The following is a 21773-nucleotide window of genomic DNA, read 5'->3' as shown; positions in this document are numbered from 1 at the left end:
TGTAAAATGGGCTCCATACATTTATACTTCATCCTGTACAATACAGTATGTGCACATTTTACTACTGTGTGACTACTTCGTCTTTTCAGAGAGTATTTAGACACTTTACTTTAGTAACCAGCAATAACTAAGTAATTAAAAGTCCAAATGGTTGGTTTAAATTTGTCATCCATTCCAGACACAAATTACTTCTTTATAGGGTCGAGTGAATGGTAGAAAAGAAAAGAAAGGTGTCATTCAAGATTAAAAAGCAAAATAGCATCACAATTTAATAACTCTTATAATTTATTTGTTCAATAAGAAACCAGTTCCATGGAAAATAATATTTAACCAAGACACCAGTGATGAATATAAACAAAGTGAACCATTGCACAATATTCCAGAAACATCAAGACGTGACATAAAATACATTAAACTTGACACAAAGAAGGCAACGCCTGAAGGGCACTGAGTGAAAAATGTCTGTAACGGGTGATGTGAAGAAAAACAAAAATGAGATGATTTAATTACATATAGGGTAATTAATATTCATTCGGGTACAGTTCCCAGGGCAAGTTTTAGTAATTTATATATTTATATATTTTTACCTGATGAAGGTCTAAGACCGAAACGTTGTGTTTTCTAAATAAATGATTGCTTTGTAATGGGACTCTTTCTAAGCTCCTGATCTGCTACTTTTGGTCACATCCTACGCACCTGCCCGACAAAAGAGGTGTGCAAAAAGCTTTCCTACGTTGCAGTAATTTATATATGAAATATAACAACTGCACACTCATAATGCTCTTTTCAGTGAAATAAAAACACAATGCACACACAGTATGTCTAAAAGAAAGTCTTAAAAAAAGTGTAGTTTTACCCTGAAACACCAGAACTACCATGTAGAAATACATGTTTCTGTAACACAAGTTAAGGTTTTAAGTAGGGCTGTCAAACGATTAAAAAATGTAATCGCGATTAATCGCTGAATGTCTATAGTTAATCGCGATTAATCGCCTATTTTATCACATGATTAAAATTCTATTATTTTGCATTTCAGAACAGTTTTTAAGTACATATTAACAATGGAAAGCAATTCTTACCAGTGTATCGTGATTGGGAATCAAATGAATGCAAAGAAAGTTACTTTATGAACTTGATTTTAAGATTTGTAATTATTTATTTACTGTAAACAAAAGAAAAATGTGTGAATCTGTCATTATTGCACAATTCCTCCAAGTATCTAACTAAAAAAACTAAAAGGTCCCTATCCTTACTAGAGTCAATATAGTGTTTAGTAACTCCTAAATAATGTTGATTACTCACTGACGTCCAGTGATCACCGGTTAATGAGACAGCGTTTGCAGCACCTTGCAGCAGTTCTAGTTGGGCTGCTTTCTCCGTGTCATACAGGCTGTGTGTCCGTGAAAACTACTGTCCCCCTCGATGACAACGAGACAGGTCAACCGTAGTACGTCTTTAAGACCCGAGTCCTCTACGATGCTGACAGGTCTGCAGATAGTTGCCACCCGTTTAGCCCGCTAGCGGGTAGCATCACGTTAACTGAACTATATGCTTAGCTCTGTAGGTGGTAGCTCAAGCTTGACGTGCTTCGGTGATATTTTAATTTGGCTTTACACAACGTGCATATGGCTTTCGACTTGTCTATGAGCCGCCCGGGAGTTTTGGAAAATAAAAAGCTCCATTCAGAGTTATTGCTGCTGTGTTTCTCCATCATGCCTGCAGCCTGCAGCAGCAGGATGTGTTACGAGGAAGTGGCAGCTTGATGATAAGTAACGGTGCTGCAAAGGGTCTAAATAGTAGCCTGTTAGGCACGACGCAAAGCCGAGTGAAGTGTAAAATAAATTAATAAATGCCGGCATGCGATTAAAAAAAATGAATTGCGTCGCGCCGGCCCTTAATCGCATCGCGATTAGCGCGTTAACGCTGACAGCCCTAGTTTTAAGTATATATTTGAAAGTGTTAGGTTTATCACAACATCAATAAACATCATTTCCTCTCAGGTCCGATTGGTCAAACTTGAACTCGGTGGCTACTTTATTTCTTGTTTGGTTGTTTATATTCTAGTCTGTTGACTTTGTGTTGAGGACGTCAGAGACGTTGACAAAGGGGTTGGTGACGTAATGGATGTTGATGTTGATGTTGATGTTGACGATGGTTGTTTCACATTACATTATGTTGACTTTGTAAGGCTGATATGCACTTTTCCTGTGTTTCCCTGTGTAGGCGAGCTGCTGCTACCCATGCACCTTGCTCAGTAGTTCTATTTTATTGATGACTATGCTGGCTATAAAGACTCAGGCTATATACTGGATAGCTCACCTGGTGGAGCGCGCGCCCATATAAAGGTGCTCAGTCCTTGACGCAGTGGCCGCGGGTTTGGTTCCAACCTGCAGCCCTTTGCTACATGTCATTCCACTCTCTCTAAGCTGTCCTGTCAAATAAAGGCCTAGTCTTGCATTGCCAGACCTTCATCTACGGCACTGCTGAGGAGGGTCTGGCTAGTCCACACAGCATTCTGGGATGGGAGAAAAACGTGCTCTGGTTTATTGGCATTTCTTTAAACCAATCACAATTGTCTTGGGCGCCGCTAAGCGTCACACGGAGCAACGGCGCCTTTGTAAAACAGCTTCAGGAAGGAACTTGTCTCGGTGGAACATGTGTATGTGAGTTGGGAACTCAGATTGGACAGATAGTCTAGCTAGTCTGGATTTACCCTGCAGAGATCTGAGGAACAATGAAAGACATCTGGCGGAATTTCCGGCGGCACCTGAACAATCCCGGAAGTTTAACGTCGTGGATATAGACTAATAAAGGCCAAAATGCCCAAAAAAATAAAAGTGCCACAAATAACTTAAATAAAATTAAATATACAGACCATCTCGGTGGCCGTGTTCCTGCTCTCTGCCTCCGTCACTTCCTCTCCGCTCCTTATCCTCTTTCCTCTTCCCCCTCTCCTCCTCCTCCTCACCCCCTGCTCTCTCAAACTTCCTCCTCTCGCGCCTACTCTCCTGTTCCTCCCCTCCCCTCTCCCTGTGGTCATCACGCCGAGCTGTTCTTCCCCTGCGGAGACTCTTTAGGTCAGGTTCCTCCCTGCTGCTCCGCCACTCTCTTTCCCAATCCTCTCTTCCCGTCGCCGTTTCCTGACATAGTTCTTTTCCAGTTTTCTTTTTCTCTTTCTCCTTCTCGTCGGTCATTTTATTTGTACAATTGTCTTCTTTTGCCTGGTCTTGCTTGCGGTTCTCAGTTTCTTTGTCCTTCTTTCCTATCTGAGATTGTTCTTTTAAAACATCCTCTTTGGCTGCTTTGACAGTCTTGTTGTTCTGCTCCTTTTCCTCTTCAGAAATCTTCTCTAATTTTGACTCAATCTTGCTTTCTCCCTCACCTTTTCCCTTCTTAATTTTCTTCTTTCCCTCTGTCTTGGCATCCTTATCTGCCATCTCATCTTGGTCCTTATTTTCCTCTGGCTCTTCTTTTTCCTTCACGCTCTTCTCTTTCTTCTTACTTTTCAAATGTTCCTTCCCCATATCTTTACTCTTCTGCTCCTCCTCAACCTTCCTGTCCAGTTGCTCCTCCAGTAGGTCCAGTTCCTGCTCCAGCTCAGCCAGCTTCCTGGGATCGTCGTCGACTTCCTCCTCCACCTCCTCATCCTCCTCCACCTCCACCTCCACCTCCTCCTCCACCTCCACCTCGATGCCATCCATGGTCTTCTGCAGCTGCGTCTTCACCTTGTTCAGCTCCAGGAGGCCGTCCTGGAGTTCTTTACACACCTCCCTGATCTTGGTGGCGAACTTGGTCTTGGCGCCCTTGCGGAGCTGGTGGGAGTCTTTGGCGAGGAAGAAAATATCCAGAGCCAGGAAGAGCGCTGACATTACCCCTGTGGTGACGCTGATGGCCTGGGCGGCTTTGGCAACACCGCCTGCAGCGCCTAAAACCTGCACAGTGCTGACCAGTTTGTTTGTGTTGATCAACAGGGCTTTTCCGGCCATGCCGCCCTCCTTCATCACATGCCGGAGGTTGTGGTTCAGAGCCTTTTCGGCGACGCTCTTTGAGTATTTCTCAAAGTCCCACTCCTGCAGGGTGTCCATACCTGCCTACAAGAGCCACAGAGACAAAAAAGTAGGGTAGCAGTCAGAAAGGAGATATCTTTTATTAATAAATACATTTGTAGAGGTACTACTAAGTCCTGATTTATGGTTCTGCCTTAAATCTACGCGGGAGGTACATGTAGCTTCACGTAGATATAGACCCTACGCTGTAGCCTGACTTGCACTGCAATTCATTACATTTTAACGTTTTATTACATAACACGTTGTTAATATATAACATAATGCGTTGATACACGCCGGTTGAACATTTTCCAGTAATTTTAAAACTTTTATGACTTCTTGCTATTATATCTATCTATGTCTTTTTCCATCAATTACGTTTTTTAAATTAAAACAAACTGAGGATAAAATAATCTACATTTTAATATTCTGACCCTTTTAAATATAAAGGTGAAAAAAAAACACTGCCAACCATAGAGAATCATTTTGACATAGAATAAACCGTTGCAGGTGCAAAGCTGATCTATTCCATTACTATCAATGGTAATTTAGGTCAGATTATAAGTCATTTTAGTATAGTCATTTTTCTAAGAAGGGACCAGATTTTATTGAGAATTTCTGGGAAATAGTGTGAATTGAGATCGCGGAAAGCCAAGCCAAGACACTGCAACACGACATGCTGTTGCCATGCTGTGTCAGTGTATCTCTATTCCCGTATGAAGAGGCAGAGGCAAGTATCATTTCCATACTGGTATCAGCTGCTTTGGTTAAGTGGTGATGGGTAAGATGATGATGTCAAATACAAATTAATTTACGAGCTAACTTAACTATCTTCCTGCAAAGTTAACCAAGCTCTTCTCCTGCTGAAGTAAGTGCTAAGAAACTGATAAGGCCAAGTGAAACTACACTACAGGGTCACTGAGACACTGAAGATGGCACGGAGAGAGAGAGAGAGAGAGAGAGAGAGAGAGAGAGAGAGAGAGACAGAGAGAGAGAGAGAGGGGGGGACAGAATCCTTCTCCAAAGGGAGGCGTACTAGATACACGTCCTATTTTTCTCATTCCCTACGGGATGAATGAGTACATTTCATTTGCTTGTTTGTTATGAAGTGAATACAATTAGAGCTCTAACAATTCGAAATGTTGCTACAATTAATTGTCTCAGAAATAATTGCGACTAACAATATAATTGTCTCTTTCAGTCAAATTAAAAAATATTTATTTATATATTAATAACTAATTCCAGGATACACCTTTTGGTTTTATATCACCGTCATGTGACCGAGATAATGTAATAACACAAATACACTCCCTATGAAGTAAACCATGCCTCATTATTTATTTATCTTTCTTTACTAACTGTATCCCCCGTTATTCATTTTTGTTGCTATGAACGTTGTATAGGGTCAAGTGCCAACAACTAACACTAACCTAAATTAATGTTAGCAATTAATGTGGGTAAACAAAGAAAGAGATCATGTAAAAAAAAGTAAATACTATGTTTTAGTTTAGTATCCTACATGTGAGACTCTGACTGTGTCTGGAAAGGCTGTGGCTCCCCCTGTTGGGATGTATTTGTTGTGCTGGTTGCAGGTTGTGCTGGTTAATTGTGAGTTGGGCACGTTGTGTCTTATTATTATTTAAGTACAAACTCTAACATTTTCTCACCTGCACAAACTCCAAACACTCCCTGATGTCGCTGATCTCCTCCTGGTAGCCCTGGATCATCTTCTCCAGCTTCTTACGGTCCATGTTAGAGTGAACTGTATCTGTGATGTTGGCTGTTGCTGAGGTGATGCTGCCCGCCGTCGCCACACTGATCCCCACCGCCGTGACAATAATGGAGGCGCCAAAGGTGAAAGGCGCCAGAATGAGCCCTGTGATTGTTGTCAGGCTGCCAGCAACACTGGCCACCCCTCCACCCACAGCAGCTTTCACCGTCTTTTTGTGGAAATCATCGGCAGCGTCGGCCAGAGCCAACAGCTCCAGGATGCCACGCTGTAAGGACGCCCCCCGCTTGTTGAAAAGACGCACAAAGAGACAGGCTGCCATGTAGACACGGTCAGCTGCCTGCTCCATCGACCTGCGGAGACACACGAGAGCTGTGAAGGCTTGAAACCAGATGGTGTATTTGGTAAGTTTAAAGTTACATGCTTGTAGGCCTAAGAAGTAGCAATTTCCTACGCGCATGTGTCCCAAGTGAAATCTGCAGGTGGACAAGGCAAAACATGGACTTTTAAAATATTTTTTATATATCACACACAACGCAATTTAATACCTGGCTATTTCACGATCATATTGGCTTAAAAGATGAACGTATGATGGAAAACCAATAGGCACGATTTGGCCTATAATTATTTATTATCAAATCACATTCATTTTCAGTGCTTCTCCGCAGTTTATAACAATAATTACTGCTAATATAATTAATGATATTACCAGAAGCTGGACCTGGATAAGCAGCACAAAATTGTTGGATGGATTAACTTAAATAGGTTAGATAATTTAGGTCAGTTTAAAAAAATTAAGTTTTTGCTAAAATTGACTCTTGCCTATTATGAGTCGAGCTTCCTGGTTTAAGTGAGGGGGCTTGCTACAGATCTGATGGACATCCTGGATAAGGAAATAGAAATAAAACAATACCCAAAAATATCCCCGGAGTGCCAAAATAACATCTTGTGGCTAAAATTAAGAAACTACGCTTACATTTGCCCATCATCCTCGTGGAAATTAGATGTCTCGTTCCACTCTGCCCATCCTGGAAACCGGCAGCAGAATTAAAACAATTAATACTGGTTGTTAGTGCTGATTTCTTTTACATTAAAAGAAACATTCTTTTTGTGTGTGTGTGTGTGTGTGTGTGTGTGTGTGGATGGACAATCATACTGACCTTTGACTGTGCTCCACCACTCCATCAAATCATCATTTTCCTGAAAACAGAGACATTTATCGATGTAGATGTACTGTATATCTTTTATCGAAAGCCTTTGGAATGGAAACATGTACTGTATGCATATCAGCATGTGAGTACAGGGTTTTTCAGAAGCATTTAAAACTGAGATGCATTGAACTGTTAACGTTCTCTGTGTACTGCCAAAGGAACAAATGAACCACAGCGTGTGTGAAAGCGGCCCAAACAAACCGACCTCAGATTCCAGAGGGTTGTCTTCAGTAGGGTAAGCTGCCATCTCCAAAGTCTGGACCTCTACTGTGCTCTCCTGGAAAACAAACACAACAACACAACTCTGTGACACAATATTCACTTTAAAGGGTTGGTATCTGAAACTGTGGTCACTACCATTCTCTCTGTATGTCTGTTAAGTCTTTCTCCCACTGGTGAAAAACCCCAACATCTGACTCTTGTCTTTAGTTTGGAAGGTTACAATCGGCGTGTGTGTTTCTGAATCTTCAGACACTCTTGTTCCAGTTTTATTTAGAGTAAATTAATGTGTTCATGTGGCAGATTTAATTTTGTCAACCAAAGACTGAATTTCCTTTTTCAGTTGATTTCAAAGCAGCATGACAAACTGGCTACCGTTCACAAAAATAGATGCTTGGTTGGATTCTTTGCATTGGACATTTGTGAACCCTACTCAACCTTTTTTTTCTTCCGTATATCTACTTTATAATATCATTATGCTAACATGTGCTCGGTTCAGCTCCTGCAGCTCTACAGCCTCCTCAATAAGAGGCATCTTGTCTGAACTCTGTGGAGGAAGAAAACAACAATACCTGTCATTAAAAAGAACTTTAACACATTATTAATAAAACCAGTAAACAATTAAAGGAAATACGAATGTAAAAGGAGGACGGAGCATGTTTAGAGATAGAACAAAAGAAATTACCCAATCTTCTAATACTTCTTCAACTTCTTATAACCTCTTGGACTGATCCTTAAGACTTTAGTTTATTTCTCAGTGTTAACATCCATATGTGTACTAAGTTTTAGATCTCTCTGTGGTAACATAGTTAAAGAGCAGGAGCAGGGTGCAAAACAGCAAAGTGAGTTGTAACTGTGGAACAACTAGAGGAGATGAGTACATACCTGTGAAGGTAGATCAAGCTTCTGTATTTTGGGAAGAGTTTTCTTGACTCGGAATGACACAACCTGAGAAACAAAACAAGAAAAGATGAGGTTGTCAAAGAGAAAAGTGCTTTAACATCAAAGTTAAGAGCTCAAACTGGAGAAGCAAGAGAAGAATGGTCACAAAGTTCAGCTCCTGTCACCGTTGAAGTGTTGTAAACCGTATTAAGATAAACCACCGAGTGGTACAGCTGTTGAAATACACTTTGGTTCTTGCTCGTGCGACTCTCCGTCACGTCTCTGGATGTTTCTTTAAAGCGAACAACAACTCACTCGTCTTTTCTTGCTGCCTCTTTCCGGTGCCTCCATGTCCTCGCTTTCCTGCAAAAGAAGACAGAGATAAATGCTGAACAGCTGCACAGACACATTATCCAGGAGTGGATCGTCTCGCAATGCTAACTCTTTGTGTTAATACATATTGTTAGCATTTTAAATAGTTTTTTGTAGGGCTAGGCAATATATCAATATTCTATCGGCATCGATATATGAGGCTATATATCATCTTAAATTTTAGATATCGTAATATGACACAAGTGTTGTCCTTTCCTGGTTTTAAAGGTTGCATTACAGTAAAGTGATGTCATTTTCTGAATTTACCAGACTGTTCTAGCTGTTTTATTATTTGCCTTTACCCACTTAGTCATTAGATTAGAATACTTAGAATACTGGTGATTATTTATCAAAACTCTTATTGTGTAAATATTTTGTGAAATACCAATAGTCAACCCTACAATATCGCCATTGATGTATTTGGTCAAGAATATCATGATATTTGAGTTTTTCCACATTGCCCAGATCTAGTTTTGACTTCATTGGCTCAATCTCAAATGTACAGATTGGAAATGTATCTAAATCAAAACTGTATTCCTGATTAACCCTACTTATCTTTAGGTTACTACCACTATAGTCTGGCTTAGCGGATGTACAGTGCTGGGATAAAGCCTGACATCTGGCGCGTGCCTTCCTCTATCTCCACTATGATTTGCTATGAAGGGCACCGTTGCTGCATCTGGGGCTTAGCGCCGCCCAGGACAATTGTGATTGGTCCAAAGAATTCAACAAAGAACCCAGTGTTTTTTTTCCTCCATATCCCAGAATAATAAGCCGGTGTAGCCAGACCATACTCCAGCAACTGACACAGCGCTGTGGAGAAAGGTCTGGCTATGCGCGACTACTACCACAATGATAACTGTTACTACTATTGTCCCATCTACTACTGATTCTATACGAGTGTATGTAAAAATACATTTCATGCCTTTCTGTGCTGACAACATTGTACCTGTTGTTCTGTTTTGGGCGTCCTCCTGAACATTTCAGCCAACCCTCCTTTTTTCTTCTGTTAGAAAAATAAAACATTCATTTAAAAAAGGCGAAATATGCTGATACAATCCAACACAATAATTAATAACGCTACATCAAGACTCACCTTCGTGGTGCTTCTAGCTTCAGAAAGACTATCGTTACTATTCGACAATTCACCAACTGCTGAAAGATTATCCTTTAAAATAAAATAAAAAACAGAAAATGAATTCACTTACTTTAAAATGTTATTATCACCGAAACTTTTGGGTGAGGTTGTTGGGAAACCCTCTAATAAACAGGAAAGATGAACACAGGGCCCAACACCTACTCAGATGTAAATATAAAACTGTAAATAATGGCATTTAAAATCAATTTTAAATCTTTGCTGGCAGAAGATATTGAGAAAGGAAGGCTCTGCACACTTGGGTCAAATGCTCTGGGATTCCCTTTTGTTAAATAGTTGTCCACATTAAAGAAGAAAGCTTAGCTTAAATATGTCATTGGACGTTGGTGTGCAGAGCCTTTCTTTCTCTAGATTTGATGTTTTTGGCCTTGTGGCATTGCGTTTCTGAGTGGGATCATCATCTTAAAAAGTATTCAGATGTTTGCTGACCAAAAATATGTTCATGAAAGTACTTTTAGAGTTGCTCAGCAAGTTGCCGAGTGCATCCACAGACTTGGAGTAGCTCTCACCTCGGCAGTTTCTGCGAGGCTGCCGCAGCTGGCGGACAACGCCAATGTGTCACTGAGAGGATCCTGGAAAACAGAAAGCAATCTGGTTGGTTTAAACTTGTTGAAGGTAATTTTTGCAAGAGCTTTTACAGACTACTAAACAGCGGGTAACCACACACATCATGGATTTGGTCACCTCATTAGCGATCGAGCGCGGAGCTGGTTTGTAAGACCTCTTGAAGATCCCTGCCAGTCCTCCAGTCTTCTCCTGAAACATAAGAAACATTCACACGTTAATATTAAAATAATTACTGTACCAACAGCAGAACAAAGAACAACAGGCTGAGATTGTGATTGTCGGACAACATTTGTACCTTGTATGTGTTTGCTTCTAACAGATTTTCCCAGCTGGCAGATAACTTCTTATCCTCGTTTGATTCCTAAACACAGAAAACAGAAAATAAAACTCCAATACAAAGTCCAGAGAAATGGTGTGATATAATAATAACTTTATGTCAAAGGGCCATTCATGTACCTCATCTGTTGTAGTCCCATCTGCTGGTTTATGAGTCTTCTTAAACATGCCACTGAAAATACTTTTCTCCTGAAAACATTCAACACAGACACAGTCTGTGTAAGTCAAAACTACATCAGGCGTATCTGTGATGTGTCATAGTAAACATTAAAGTCAGTAGTGGAATGTAACTAAGTACATTTACTCAAGTACAAATGTTGAGGTACTTGCTTGAGTCTTTTCTTTCCTGCCACTTTCTACTTCTACTCCGCTACATTTCAGAGAGAAACATTATTTTCCTACACTTATTGTGTATTTACTTGTAAATATTTATTATTTATTCTTATTTTTAGTATTGTATATGTGGGGAGTCAGTTGATGTTGGAGTAGTTAGGCTTGGGAGTGCTGGGTGTATGTGTCTATGTATTTTGTGTTTTGTTTTTTCTGTTTATTTGTCTTAAGGACCCTCTAGAAAATGAGATGATTCATCTCAAGGGGTTTATCCTTCCAATAAATACTCTGAATATTGTACTTTTTACTCCACTACATTAATCTGACATCTTTAGTGACTAGTAACTTTACAAATTAAGATTTTTGCACACGAAACACATGTAGATTATAAATGAAACTAGCAAACAATATAACGGCCTACGAGTCCAGCTGAAATGATTAGACCATTAAACACACAACTGTTTGGATCGTTTCCAGTTTCTAAAATGGGATTGTCTGCATTGAGCACTTTTACTTTTAATACTTTAAGTACATTTTCCTGATGATACTTTACATACTTTTATTTAAGTAACATTTTCAATGCAGGACTTGCAAGGACTTTAGGCGTAGGTTGAATCAAAAATAAATAAACGTAAACTATACGAGTTTAAAATATTCTTTTTTTTTTTTTTTTAAATGTAGATGAGAAACTGCATGTTGCATTTGTTTCTATTTTATAGTGCTGATGTTCTTTTTTTGGTTCAAAAACCAACATTTCTCAGTACCTTGGTGTTGCTGTTGTCAAACAGACTGTCATTACTTGCTGACAGCTCATTCTGGTCATCTTTGTCCTGCAAAAAAGAGAAATGGACGGTTTTATAAATAAGTACAATAACAGTCACCACAGACAGTGTAACGAGTGACAGACTCACCTCTGCAACGGTCTCGTCTCTGGACGCTTTGGGTGTTTTCTTTAGTCCGCTGAACAGCCCGCCTTTCTCCTGATCAGTGGTGGAAGAAGGATTCAGATCCTTTACTTAAGTAAAAGTACTAATACCATACTGTAAAAATAGCTCAAAAAGTACCTCAACATTTGTACTTAAGTACAGTACTTGAGTAAATGTACTTAGTTATATTCCACCACTGCTCCTGATGAGTGAAAATGCAAATCAGTGCAAAGTTTTTTATTCTAAAGATAAAAAAGTGTTTCAAACGGACACTACAGTTTCATTTTGGACATTTTGGCTAGTAATCTTCTCTGGATTGGCTTGTGAAGAGTGCTAAAGGAGGCGTAAAGACTGAACACTGAACAGGGTGTTCATGGTTTAGCCAGGTGCCTAAAACTGCACTTTACATTATTGCCAATCATGTTTCAGAGCATACAGTCAATTTATATTCTACCTTTCAGCAGTGGTGGAAGAAGTATTGAGATATTTTAATCTAAATCTTTAACTAGTGTAAAAGTACTCTGTTGAGTCCTGCAATCAAAATCTAACTTCAAAACTCTGACTTACTTTACTTGCAAGTATCAAAAGTAAGAAATATGCATTGCAAAATGATCCCAGTCAGATTGTCGGTTGTACTTTTAAGTACTCGATACACTGTTGTAGATGTTGTTTCATTTATAAGAATGCATAATCATTTTTAAACTGATCATGTGCTTTACATGTAAAATCCTGACCTGAAAAGTGCTTACAGCTGTCAGATTAATGTAGTGGAGTAAAAAGTGCAATATTTCCCTCTGAAATGTAGTGGAGTAGAAGTAGAAAGCAACAGAAAATGGAAATAAGTACAATTAACTCAACATTTTACTTGAGTAAATGTACTGCGTTACATCCCACCACTGGTTTCATTTCAGCACACCATACATTTTTGTATTAGTTAGTGTCTTGAACCTTTATTTTTGTCAACGTAACGTTGTTGTCATGTGTAACAATGATGTCTCCTTAGCGGGGAGGATGCTGCTGTGAGTGTTTGCACGGGATGGACACTCACCTCATCAAACAGGTTGTCAATACTGGGTGATCTTTTAAAGATGCCCGCCAGGCCGCCTTGTTTCTCCTACAACACCGATTTTTCAAAGGAAACAAAAGAAAAATTAAACAGAATCAAAAGTCAAAAGCTACACCTGCTTCCAGGATCACAGTAAATCAGACTTTGCACACACTGGTTTTATGAATTTCTGTGGTATTAAATAAATCTGGGCCAAATTCATTTATAACATTAATTTATTATTATTATTATTATTATTTTGGTGTGTTGTGTGAAGCACTTTGTTACTAAAAGCACTACTAACAAAGATTATTTGATTACATGCAGGTTTGAATAAACACATGGGCGTAAATCTGATCTAACAGTAGGGGGGGGACAATAAACAATTTTTGAAGGGGACACAAATAATACAGCTAACTATACTTGTAGAGGACATGTGTACACAGAGGAAAGCCTAAATACTATCATTAGTGTAGCATGGAGACTGTACCATTATACTTCTTTTCAGTGTTTCTCTTGATTCAATGAAAAAGCTGACTAAATTGACCAAAATATTCTTCTTTAAAACCATGTATTTATGTTTAAGTTGTTTACAATCAAGCCACAAAAATACCTTAAAACATAATGACTTATTTTGAAAAAGTGTCCCCATATAAAAGAAATACAAAACTGTTGTATCAGCTGATCATAATGTAAATGAGTGAGCCACTGGTAAAGCTCATCTGCTCACCCTGACAGACACACACCTCCAAAAATATGAACTGAGCTCAACACACTTACCTGAGACTCTCCACCTGACTGTCCCTGGTCTCCCTGAGACTCTCCACCTGACTGTCCCTGGTCTCCCTGTTCCTCAGGTCTTTCTGTCTCCTTTGCCTGTGACATAGTGACGTTAGTATTTCCATAAGCACCCATTCTTATAAAGATGTTACCAAATTGTCTTGATATGAGGACTTCTTGTACTTACTTGGCGTTTTGGTGTAGGCCTACTGAAAAAGGATCTTATGTCTGTTTTTCTTTTCTCTGTCATTTTTAACAACAACACAAATCTTTAACGTCAGATGTCTAAATATGAGTTAGGTTTGTAGTTCACCACGGGGTCATATTATAATTCTAAAATGATCTTGCGTCCTCCACATAAATATTAGGTTTCTTCTGGGACAGAGGATATATATTTAACTGATCAGCCACTTAACTTCATGTTGAGCAAAACACAACTGTAGATCTTCAATATTAACCCTAATATCAGTTCACACACATAACGTTAGGCTTATCGCCGTGGTAACGTTAGTTGTAGTGGGTGCATTTCTATCCAACAGCTATAAGCTAGGTAACGTTACATTACAATACACTAACACAGCGAACTTTTTTGTCATGACTAATTCATTAATTACTCAGCATCATGAAGAAAAACTTCATCTGATGTTTAATGTGAATAAAACAGCCTTGAACCGCCTACTTACTACACTCCTGTCACTACCGATGTGACTGTGAGTCTAGTGCAGATCCTGATGTACGGCAGGCAGTGGACCAAACCACTGTGAGGCAAGGGAGGGGGGACTCAAAATGTTTCTAAACTTAAAAAGCTTTTTTGGGGGTTTGTATTGTTTTACTGCTTACACTGATATTTTAAGGTACATCATTATGTTATTTACAATACACAGCATTGTTTTAATGATATTTCTAGGGGGGGGGACAACCCTTAGATGGGGGGCGGTCCTGACCCCCACTCCCCCCGACATTTAAGCCCTTGAATACACATGCACAACAGGGCTAATGACCAGGCAAACACAAAAATAAATCTGATGTCTGAGATCTGGTTTCAGTTCCACAGTGAAACAGAAAGAGGGTTATTTTAGAAAATCTTAAGTACCTTTGGGACCGTGGTGTCAGACAGATTCTCACAGCTCCCAGATAACCGTATTTCTCTGTTCACCTCCAGCTCCTGAATTCAACCCAGAAAACAGTACAAAATAAATATCCACTCCATCGTCTGCAAAAAGGACATTTACTTACTAAATTAATCAAATAAATCAAATCACAGCACCTTGTCTGCTGCAGCGCCCTCTACTGGTTTCAGTGGCTTCTTAAAAATGTTCCAAAAAATATTTTTCTCCTAAAACATAAATTGGTGTCGGTGAACGCTCCCTCTGAAGGCATTTCATCGACAAGCTGTTGTTGCATTATTCTGCTCACCTTCGTGGTGTTATTCTCAGACAGGCTGTCATTGCTGACCGACAGCTTTTTCGGAGCTTCTCGTTCCTGAAACACACAATTTGAGTTTTGTTTTTTTGAAACGGGTGAAATTGTGTCGCAGGTTCAGAAACTCATTGCTCATCCAGGAAACACTGATTCACCGGTGACTCTGTGCTTTCTCCCGATGCTTTGGGAGTCTTTTTGAGGAGTCTGCTGAACAGCCCTCCACCTTTCTCCTGATGAAATACACAAGTAAAAAAAAAAAAAAAAAGAGTATTTAGTACACATCTAAATGTTGTTTTGTCGAAAAGTCATCAATCACATTTGATTTTAAGTATTTTAACCTGTTTGTTCTCAGGTAAATTCTCGGTGGTGGTTGAAAGATCACTGTCAGGAGACTCGATCTGAAAAAGGGTGGTAGCAAACTAATGTTATCTGGGAATACTACATGAACATTTAATTTAACATAAATGATACAAAGGTCACTGGTAATTTACCATTTTACAAAATATTCCTGGTAAAAACTTTACTGTATACTGTTAATTATAATAAATCACAGTTTGTATCAGAAGGTGTTACTTGTTATCAGTAGGAAGGAGTGATAGAAAACACTTTTATGAAGATCTAAGCATGGTTTTGCATTAGCATGCACATAATCGACAATCCTGGGATACATTTGCCAGATTTCCATGTGAAAATAGTCAAAACATTCAAATATGTACTATGTCAAGAACTCTCTTAAAACTAACACTGAATCTGCACCAACAACTAATTCCTCATTATTATCCCCAATATTCCCACAGCCTACGCTCAAGCAGTTACATCTCCTTGGTCACCCCAAAAGCCCACACCTCCTTTGGCCGCCACTCCTTCCAGTTCTCAGCTGCAAATGACTGGAATGAACTACAAAAAACCCTGAAACTCAAAACCCTTATCCCACTAACTGCCTTCAAAGCACGTCTGTCTGTGCTCCTGTCCGATCACTGTACGTGCTAACTGTTCCCCGTCTTTCATCCACTGTTTTTGCACACCTTTACCCCGTTGTCTCTGTCATGCCCCACTGCATAGTTGCACAAACGCACATCTTCACCTGCATTGCTATACGCTAATTTGCACTATTCACCTGCCCTAGTATGCTCAACCGTTATTTCTTCCCACCTTTGTTGTCACACACTTTTTGCACATCTACTGATCTAATTCGCTATCTAGTCCACAATCTGCACTAACTGTTCACTACATTTCAGCATTTATGTAGTCTGTCTATTCTTGTATACTGTGATATTACTGATCTTCATCACTACTTAGACCACACTTTGCACTAACTGTACATTGACTATTTACTACATCTCAGCATTTATATAGACTGTCTATTCATGCATATTGTATTATTACTGATCTACAGCACTACCTAGACCACCATTTGCACTAACTGTACAGTCTCTTCTCTACATTCAGCATTTATATTACTGCTGTGTTATTACTGATCTACCTCACTTAATAGACGGCAACTAACTGTATATTGACCCTTTACTACACTTTAACATTTATCTAGACTGTCATATATATATATAAATATGTTATAACTGATCTAGTTCACTAACTAGATCACTAGACTAACTGTTTATTGACTCATTGCATCGACTCTTTACACCATCTCAGCAGTGATATAGACTCTCTGTTCATGTATTGCATATCCATCGACTTACTTACACCTCACTACGTACGTATTTGTAATGCCCACTTAATCTGCACTTTATGTAGCCTTTTGTATTCTGTATTCCTGTATTGTATTGAATGTTAAACTATATGTTGTCCTGCACGCCTATGCTTTTCTTGGCCAGGTCGCCGTTGCAAATGAGAACCTTTTCTTAACGGCCTACCTGGTTAAATAAAGGTTAAATAAAAAAAATAAAATAAATAAAACAATTCCACCAAATTTTGAAAAGTTTCAGATATCCTGGTAGCCAAATGGGTAATGAGGCAGGACAATTTAAACATTATCATTAAAAGGCTTCCAAGCATCCCTCAAATGTTGAAAATATGAATCTGAAGTTAAAGAGTTGTATTGCATTAAAACAGTTGAAACAGGTGGACAAATGATGCTTTTACCTCCTCACGTTGAGCAGCTTCTGCAGGTTTGGGAGTTTTTCTTGAATATAACACTAAATATTCCTCCTTATTTGACTAAAACATACTTTCAGACAAATGAGTGCTCTTTCATTAAGTGAAACGATTTAGGACCGTCTCTAAATGATGCATGAAAAACTCACCTTGGTGTTAAGAGCATCACTGCTGCCTGAGAGCTCATCGACATGTGACTGTGTTTCCAGAGAAAAGATACAAACAACCTGTTACACACTACAGAGCTTTGAGGTTTCATCACTAACAGTGATCTGTTACAGCTAATGCAAAGGGAGGACTGAATACAGACTTCTTACTTCCTCTGTAGGAGGACCGTCTGCACGTCTGGAGGGCTTCTGGAATAATCCGCTGGACGCACCTCCTTTCTCCTGAAACACAGATGACATAGTTATTAATTTATACTCATATTTACATTCCCTCTTCCAGACATAGAACATATGGATCATTAAAAAAGCACATGCAACTACAATCAGAAAGACAGGTAACTCCTTAGAAAAAAAAGGAATAAAGACAAAAATGAAATGTATACAATACAAATATACATACATGGATAATATATGTATATATGCATATCTTTCTACATAACCAAACATAACCCAGGTACACTGCATGTATGTGTAAAAAGAAAAGTAAGGTATTTTTATTAATAGTAATGATGGTTTGCATAAAGATGAGAAATCAATTAGAATGACATCTAAAAACACAATAAAAAGGAAATAAAATCAATTAAAATAGATATGAGATCTAAAGAAACAAAATAAAAGTCCAGAAATGCATTGAAGTGAAATTACAGTCAGTAATGAGATAAGATGCACTCTTCGTCAACGTGTTTGCTTCTAAATGTATTGTTTTAAAGTTTTGGAAACTCATACCTACCTAAGAATTTTAACTGGATGCTGCCTACAGTCTTTTGTGTTGTGTGACAGTTCTTTTAGTGTGTTCATGTTGTTTGTATTATTTGTTATAACACTGTTTGTTTGTAATGCTACTGTATACGCCAGGTCTCTCTTGAAAAAAAGAGCTGTATTACCTGGTTATAAAAAGGGGAAATGATAGAATGAAGGGCATTACATGTACCACTGTTACATACAGGTAGCACATTTCATTACCACATTAGATGCGAGCCACAAGTAAGGCTGCAAATAAAGATTATTTTACTAATTTATTAATCAGCCGATTCTGTTCTCCATTCATCGATTCATCCTTTGGTCTATAATGTTAGAAAATAGGGGAACATGCCGGTCACAAGGTGAATAACCAGATTTCCACTGATCACAGAGAGTGTTTTTTCAACCCAACGGACCTTTGTGTTAGCAGCTTCAGAGAGACTGTCATTGCTGGCTGAGAGATCTTTCTGCGCCGATAGAATTGCCTGAAGCAAGAATTAAAAAAGAATCAGAAACAGAAAGCAGCAAGAATATTTCAGTGTGTGTTAGGGCTGTGGAATTAATTGAAATTTGATTTCGATTTCGATCACAAAACAATGTAATGTAACATTTTGCAAATAAATGTTGATGAGGAGTACCTACTCTCCTTCAAATAAAGAGAGACACAAGTTTCCATTCTCTCAAAATAACCCCTCTAGCTATGTTCACACACAAAACATTGAAGCATACTGGGTCTCATGATGTGCTGTTTTGTGTGCATAATTAAAATGGAATGAAAACCACTCCAACAGTCGGGTTAAGCACAACAAAGCAGCTGTTTTTGTGTTTACAGTGTTTACAGCGTGCCTCCATGAAAGCTACACTTGTGTTTGAGAAGCTGTAACTCTCCAGTTGTTTGGGGAGTATTTCTGAGGAGTCCACTGAACAAACCACCTTTCCCCTACAGAGAGCAGAAAACACGTTAAAGCAAACCGACAACTTATTCTGTTGAATTTCAGAATTTGGAGCCTTCTTATCTTGCCTCTATGGAGCTGCAGATATTTGAGCTCACACTTGTTTTGATGTTGGTGGTGACTTGTGTAGTTTCAGTGGGTGCGTGGGAAGGCTCTGTCAGTTTGCTGATGAAGACTCACCAGTCCATAGATTCAAGGCTTTAAAAGTGATAGTTAAAGGTGCTCTGAGCGATGTTGGGTGACGTCACTTCTTGTTGATGTTCCAAGTATTGTCAAACTAAACGGAGGCTAGCTCGCCCCTCCCTCCTCCTCATCCCATCCCCTCCCCCTCCCTTCTGCGCACTAACCCCCCCAACCCCCACCCCCAAATCCTTCTTGTCGGTTATTGTCTGGAACTCTGTTTGTTATGTTTGGTGGTGCAGGTTGGCGCAGTTTGTTTTTGTTGGCGTTTGTGGAGCCTGGGCTGTCTACAGAGGCCGAGATTTTTTACAGTGTGTTCAGGGGACAGGCAGCTAGCGGACAGTGAGGCGATGTTTGCTGTATGTGACAAAAAATGTTGTAGCCTAAAAAACGCGTGACATCACTTAGAGCACCTTTAAGCATGTAAATGTTTTACCTCCTCCAGTCGGGGGGCCTCAGACAGTTTGGGAGATTTCTTTAATATTCCACTGAAAAGGCCTCCTTTCTCCGGCTACGTGAAGAAAAAGAAAAAAACTCACTGTCAAAGCCTTTCCTTTGTTTGAGTTACTGGCTACCTTGTGAGAATGCTTTGACTAAAATAGTTTCAATGAGAATTTGTGCAGGATACAAGAGAGAAATATGTAATGCTAGAAAATCTCTTTTTAGTTTTTGTTAAAGGAAGGGCAGTCTGATTGTTTTGGAAGAGCAATGACGACTCTTTAGTTTTTTCTTGAGGAAGATTTATATTTTAAGTCATTTTTCTTGCAAAAAAAAACAAAAAAGCAATGCCTTTTGTCTGCTTCCAGGACCATAACAGTGCCTGTTACCATATGCAGGGGACAAATATCATGTTTCTTCATTATAGTAGCCAGTAGAAGCTTAAAGTCAGTTTTGAGAAACAGTTGACTTAGATCTTTATAGTTAGTAGGGATTAAACATTATTTCTAAAGAGTGAACCGTTTTGTTCACATGGTTCACAAATAGAGACCAACTGGAAAAAGTAAACACAAACCACCATTTCTTATGTTTTTCACAACTTGTAATTGCTAATTACAGTCAGTATGTAAAAATGATTGTTCCATAACACATTATGCTTGAAATAGGGGTTGAGTTGGGGTGTTGCATTGTTCTTCTCAGTGTAGGGGAGGGTTCAAAGCAATATAAGATTCAGCCCCCACCCAATTAACTTCCAAGGCAATAATGCTGCAGTTAAAAAAAGACATATTATCATTATTGCCCGATAGGTTATCATGTAGACACTGTTGGTCCTAAAAGACAAAAATGAACTGGTTCAATATGATTATCAGGCCACTGGATTATACTACTGATATGACCTTATGAAGTTGCATAAGACTTTGTTTGTTCAGCTACGTCACCTCGTCAGTTTGAGCAGCTTTTGTTGGTTTCAGAGACTTCTTGAACATCCCGCTGAATATTCCCCCTTTTTCCTGAAACAGACAGAAATATTGTGCACATGTTTGGTTATAGAGATTTATTTTAGCCAAGGTCAGGTCGATGAGGGGCCTTTTTGCAGGACAATCTACTAGTCAGTGTGTACTTCTGAGCAGTCTCATTATTGTAGTGGGTATACTGTACCACTTTTTTTTCCTGGCTCAGAATGGGCCTTGTGGGGGGGGGGGGGCATATCAAAGTGTGAGGTCTGGGTGTCCTCCCCCAGGGTTATTTTGAGCGTCAAAGACTAATTTCCTGCATTCTGATACACTTTTATGCACCAATTTATGGTGGGAATACCTTTATTTATCCTTTGAGAAGGAAAACACAGATGACATTCAATATATATCAAAAATATAATGGAATATAAAGCAGTAAGGGGGCTTTCACATCAGGGATCTAAGACTGGATCACAAAAGTTGACCCCAAAGCAACAAGGACAAAAATAAAATAGGCTACTTACATTTGTCTTAAATGTGCGGTGATTAGTGTAGGCGGAGCATTTGGGCCCGGTCGCTACGCACACACTACGCACTGCGCTCAGCGAGGAGCGGGTAGATGAAAGATGAGAAAAGTCTCTCTGCATGTTCTGCAGTGTTAGTTTAGTTTGCTGTCACATTACTCAACCCCATATTTGTGAATACAAATATCTGAAGTGAAAGTTCTGTCACAAAAATATGTTGTTGCGTACCATTGCACATTTTTAAGAGGGTATATGGAAATCCTGGAGATTTCTTAGTGGGTGTAAAAAATTCAGAACTGGCTTGTTAACATGACAGAGGCAGTCAAATCTACTAATGTCTCACCTGTTTAGGTTTGGCATTCTTCTCCTGTTCCTTTTCTGCACCGGTTTCCTCTGTGCTGGGATCTGGGCTCAGCTCACTGCTGGCCTTAGAGAAGAGTCAACTATGTTCAGCACAATATGATCATCCTGAACGCACGGATGCACGCACGCAAGCAAGCAAGCACGCACACACGCACACACACACACACACACACACACACACATACCGGTTTGCTGCCAGGAGCCTGTTTGGCCGCGACATTAGCAGTTTTTTCCTCTTTGTCCTGGATCAGGTAACTCTGAGGAGGAAGGAAAAATCAGGCAAACAGTCAACAACGGCTGATTAAAAGCAATTAAAAA

At 39.3% G+C, this 21773-nt stretch overlaps 1 protein-coding gene across 7 annotated transcripts in view; it reads right to left on the bottom strand.

The window, feature by feature from the left end:
- Positions 1 to 267: 267 nt before the first annotated feature.
- The window catches only part of LOC144526158 (uncharacterized), a 38872-nt gene continuing 17366 nt past the window's right edge, over positions 268 to 21773 (bottom strand). For 3 of the 7 annotated variants that reach the window (XM_078263385.1, XM_078263386.1, XM_078263389.1), the window contains 30 exons: positions 21641 to 21712; positions 21436 to 21519; positions 20554 to 20625; positions 19614 to 19688; positions 18461 to 18529; positions 17454 to 17525; positions 17286 to 17333; positions 15360 to 15419; positions 15177 to 15251; positions 15016 to 15081; positions 14867 to 14935; positions 14693 to 14764; positions 13600 to 13695; positions 12823 to 12888; positions 11760 to 11828; positions 11613 to 11678; positions 10639 to 10707; positions 10478 to 10543; positions 10300 to 10371; positions 10125 to 10187; positions 9556 to 9627; positions 9409 to 9465; positions 8403 to 8450; positions 8091 to 8153; positions 7690 to 7752; positions 7192 to 7263; positions 6936 to 6975; positions 6752 to 6803; positions 5714 to 6128; positions 268 to 4091 (listed from right to left, as the gene is read on the bottom strand). In XM_078263385.1, the coding sequence (XP_078119511.1) occupies positions 2862 to 4091; positions 5714 to 6128; positions 6752 to 6803; positions 6936 to 6975; positions 7192 to 7263; positions 7690 to 7752; positions 8091 to 8153; positions 8403 to 8450; positions 9409 to 9465; positions 9556 to 9627; positions 10125 to 10187; positions 10300 to 10371; positions 10478 to 10543; positions 10639 to 10707; positions 11613 to 11678; positions 11760 to 11828; positions 12823 to 12888; positions 13600 to 13695; positions 14693 to 14764; positions 14867 to 14935; positions 15016 to 15081; positions 15177 to 15251; positions 15360 to 15419; positions 17286 to 17333; positions 17454 to 17525; positions 18461 to 18529; positions 19614 to 19688; positions 20554 to 20625; positions 21436 to 21519; positions 21641 to 21712 (3513 nt within the window). In that variant the 3' untranslated portion in view covers positions 268 to 2861. The remainder of the gene's footprint in view (positions 4092 to 5713; positions 6129 to 6751; positions 6804 to 6935; positions 6976 to 7191; positions 7264 to 7689; positions 7753 to 8090; positions 8154 to 8402; positions 8451 to 9408; positions 9466 to 9555; positions 9628 to 10124; positions 10188 to 10299; positions 10372 to 10477; positions 10544 to 10638; positions 10708 to 11612; positions 11679 to 11759; positions 11829 to 12822; positions 12889 to 13599; positions 13696 to 14692; positions 14765 to 14866; positions 14936 to 15015; positions 15082 to 15176; positions 15252 to 15359; positions 15420 to 17285; positions 17334 to 17453; positions 17526 to 18460; positions 18530 to 19613; positions 19689 to 20553; positions 20626 to 21435; positions 21520 to 21640; positions 21713 to 21773) is intronic. The other 4 variants (XM_078263391.1, XM_078263387.1, XM_078263390.1 and 1 more) reach the window with 4 other exon arrangements.

The sequence above is a fragment of the Sander vitreus genome, chromosome 12 (assembly GCF_031162955.1).
Source record: "Sander vitreus isolate 19-12246 chromosome 12, sanVit1, whole genome shotgun sequence".
NCBI classification, from domain to species: domain Eukaryota; kingdom Metazoa; phylum Chordata; class Actinopteri; order Perciformes; family Percidae; genus Sander; species Sander vitreus.
The sequence above is the reverse complement of the archived record's forward strand: the minus strand, read 5'-3'. Positions and strand labels throughout refer to the sequence as shown.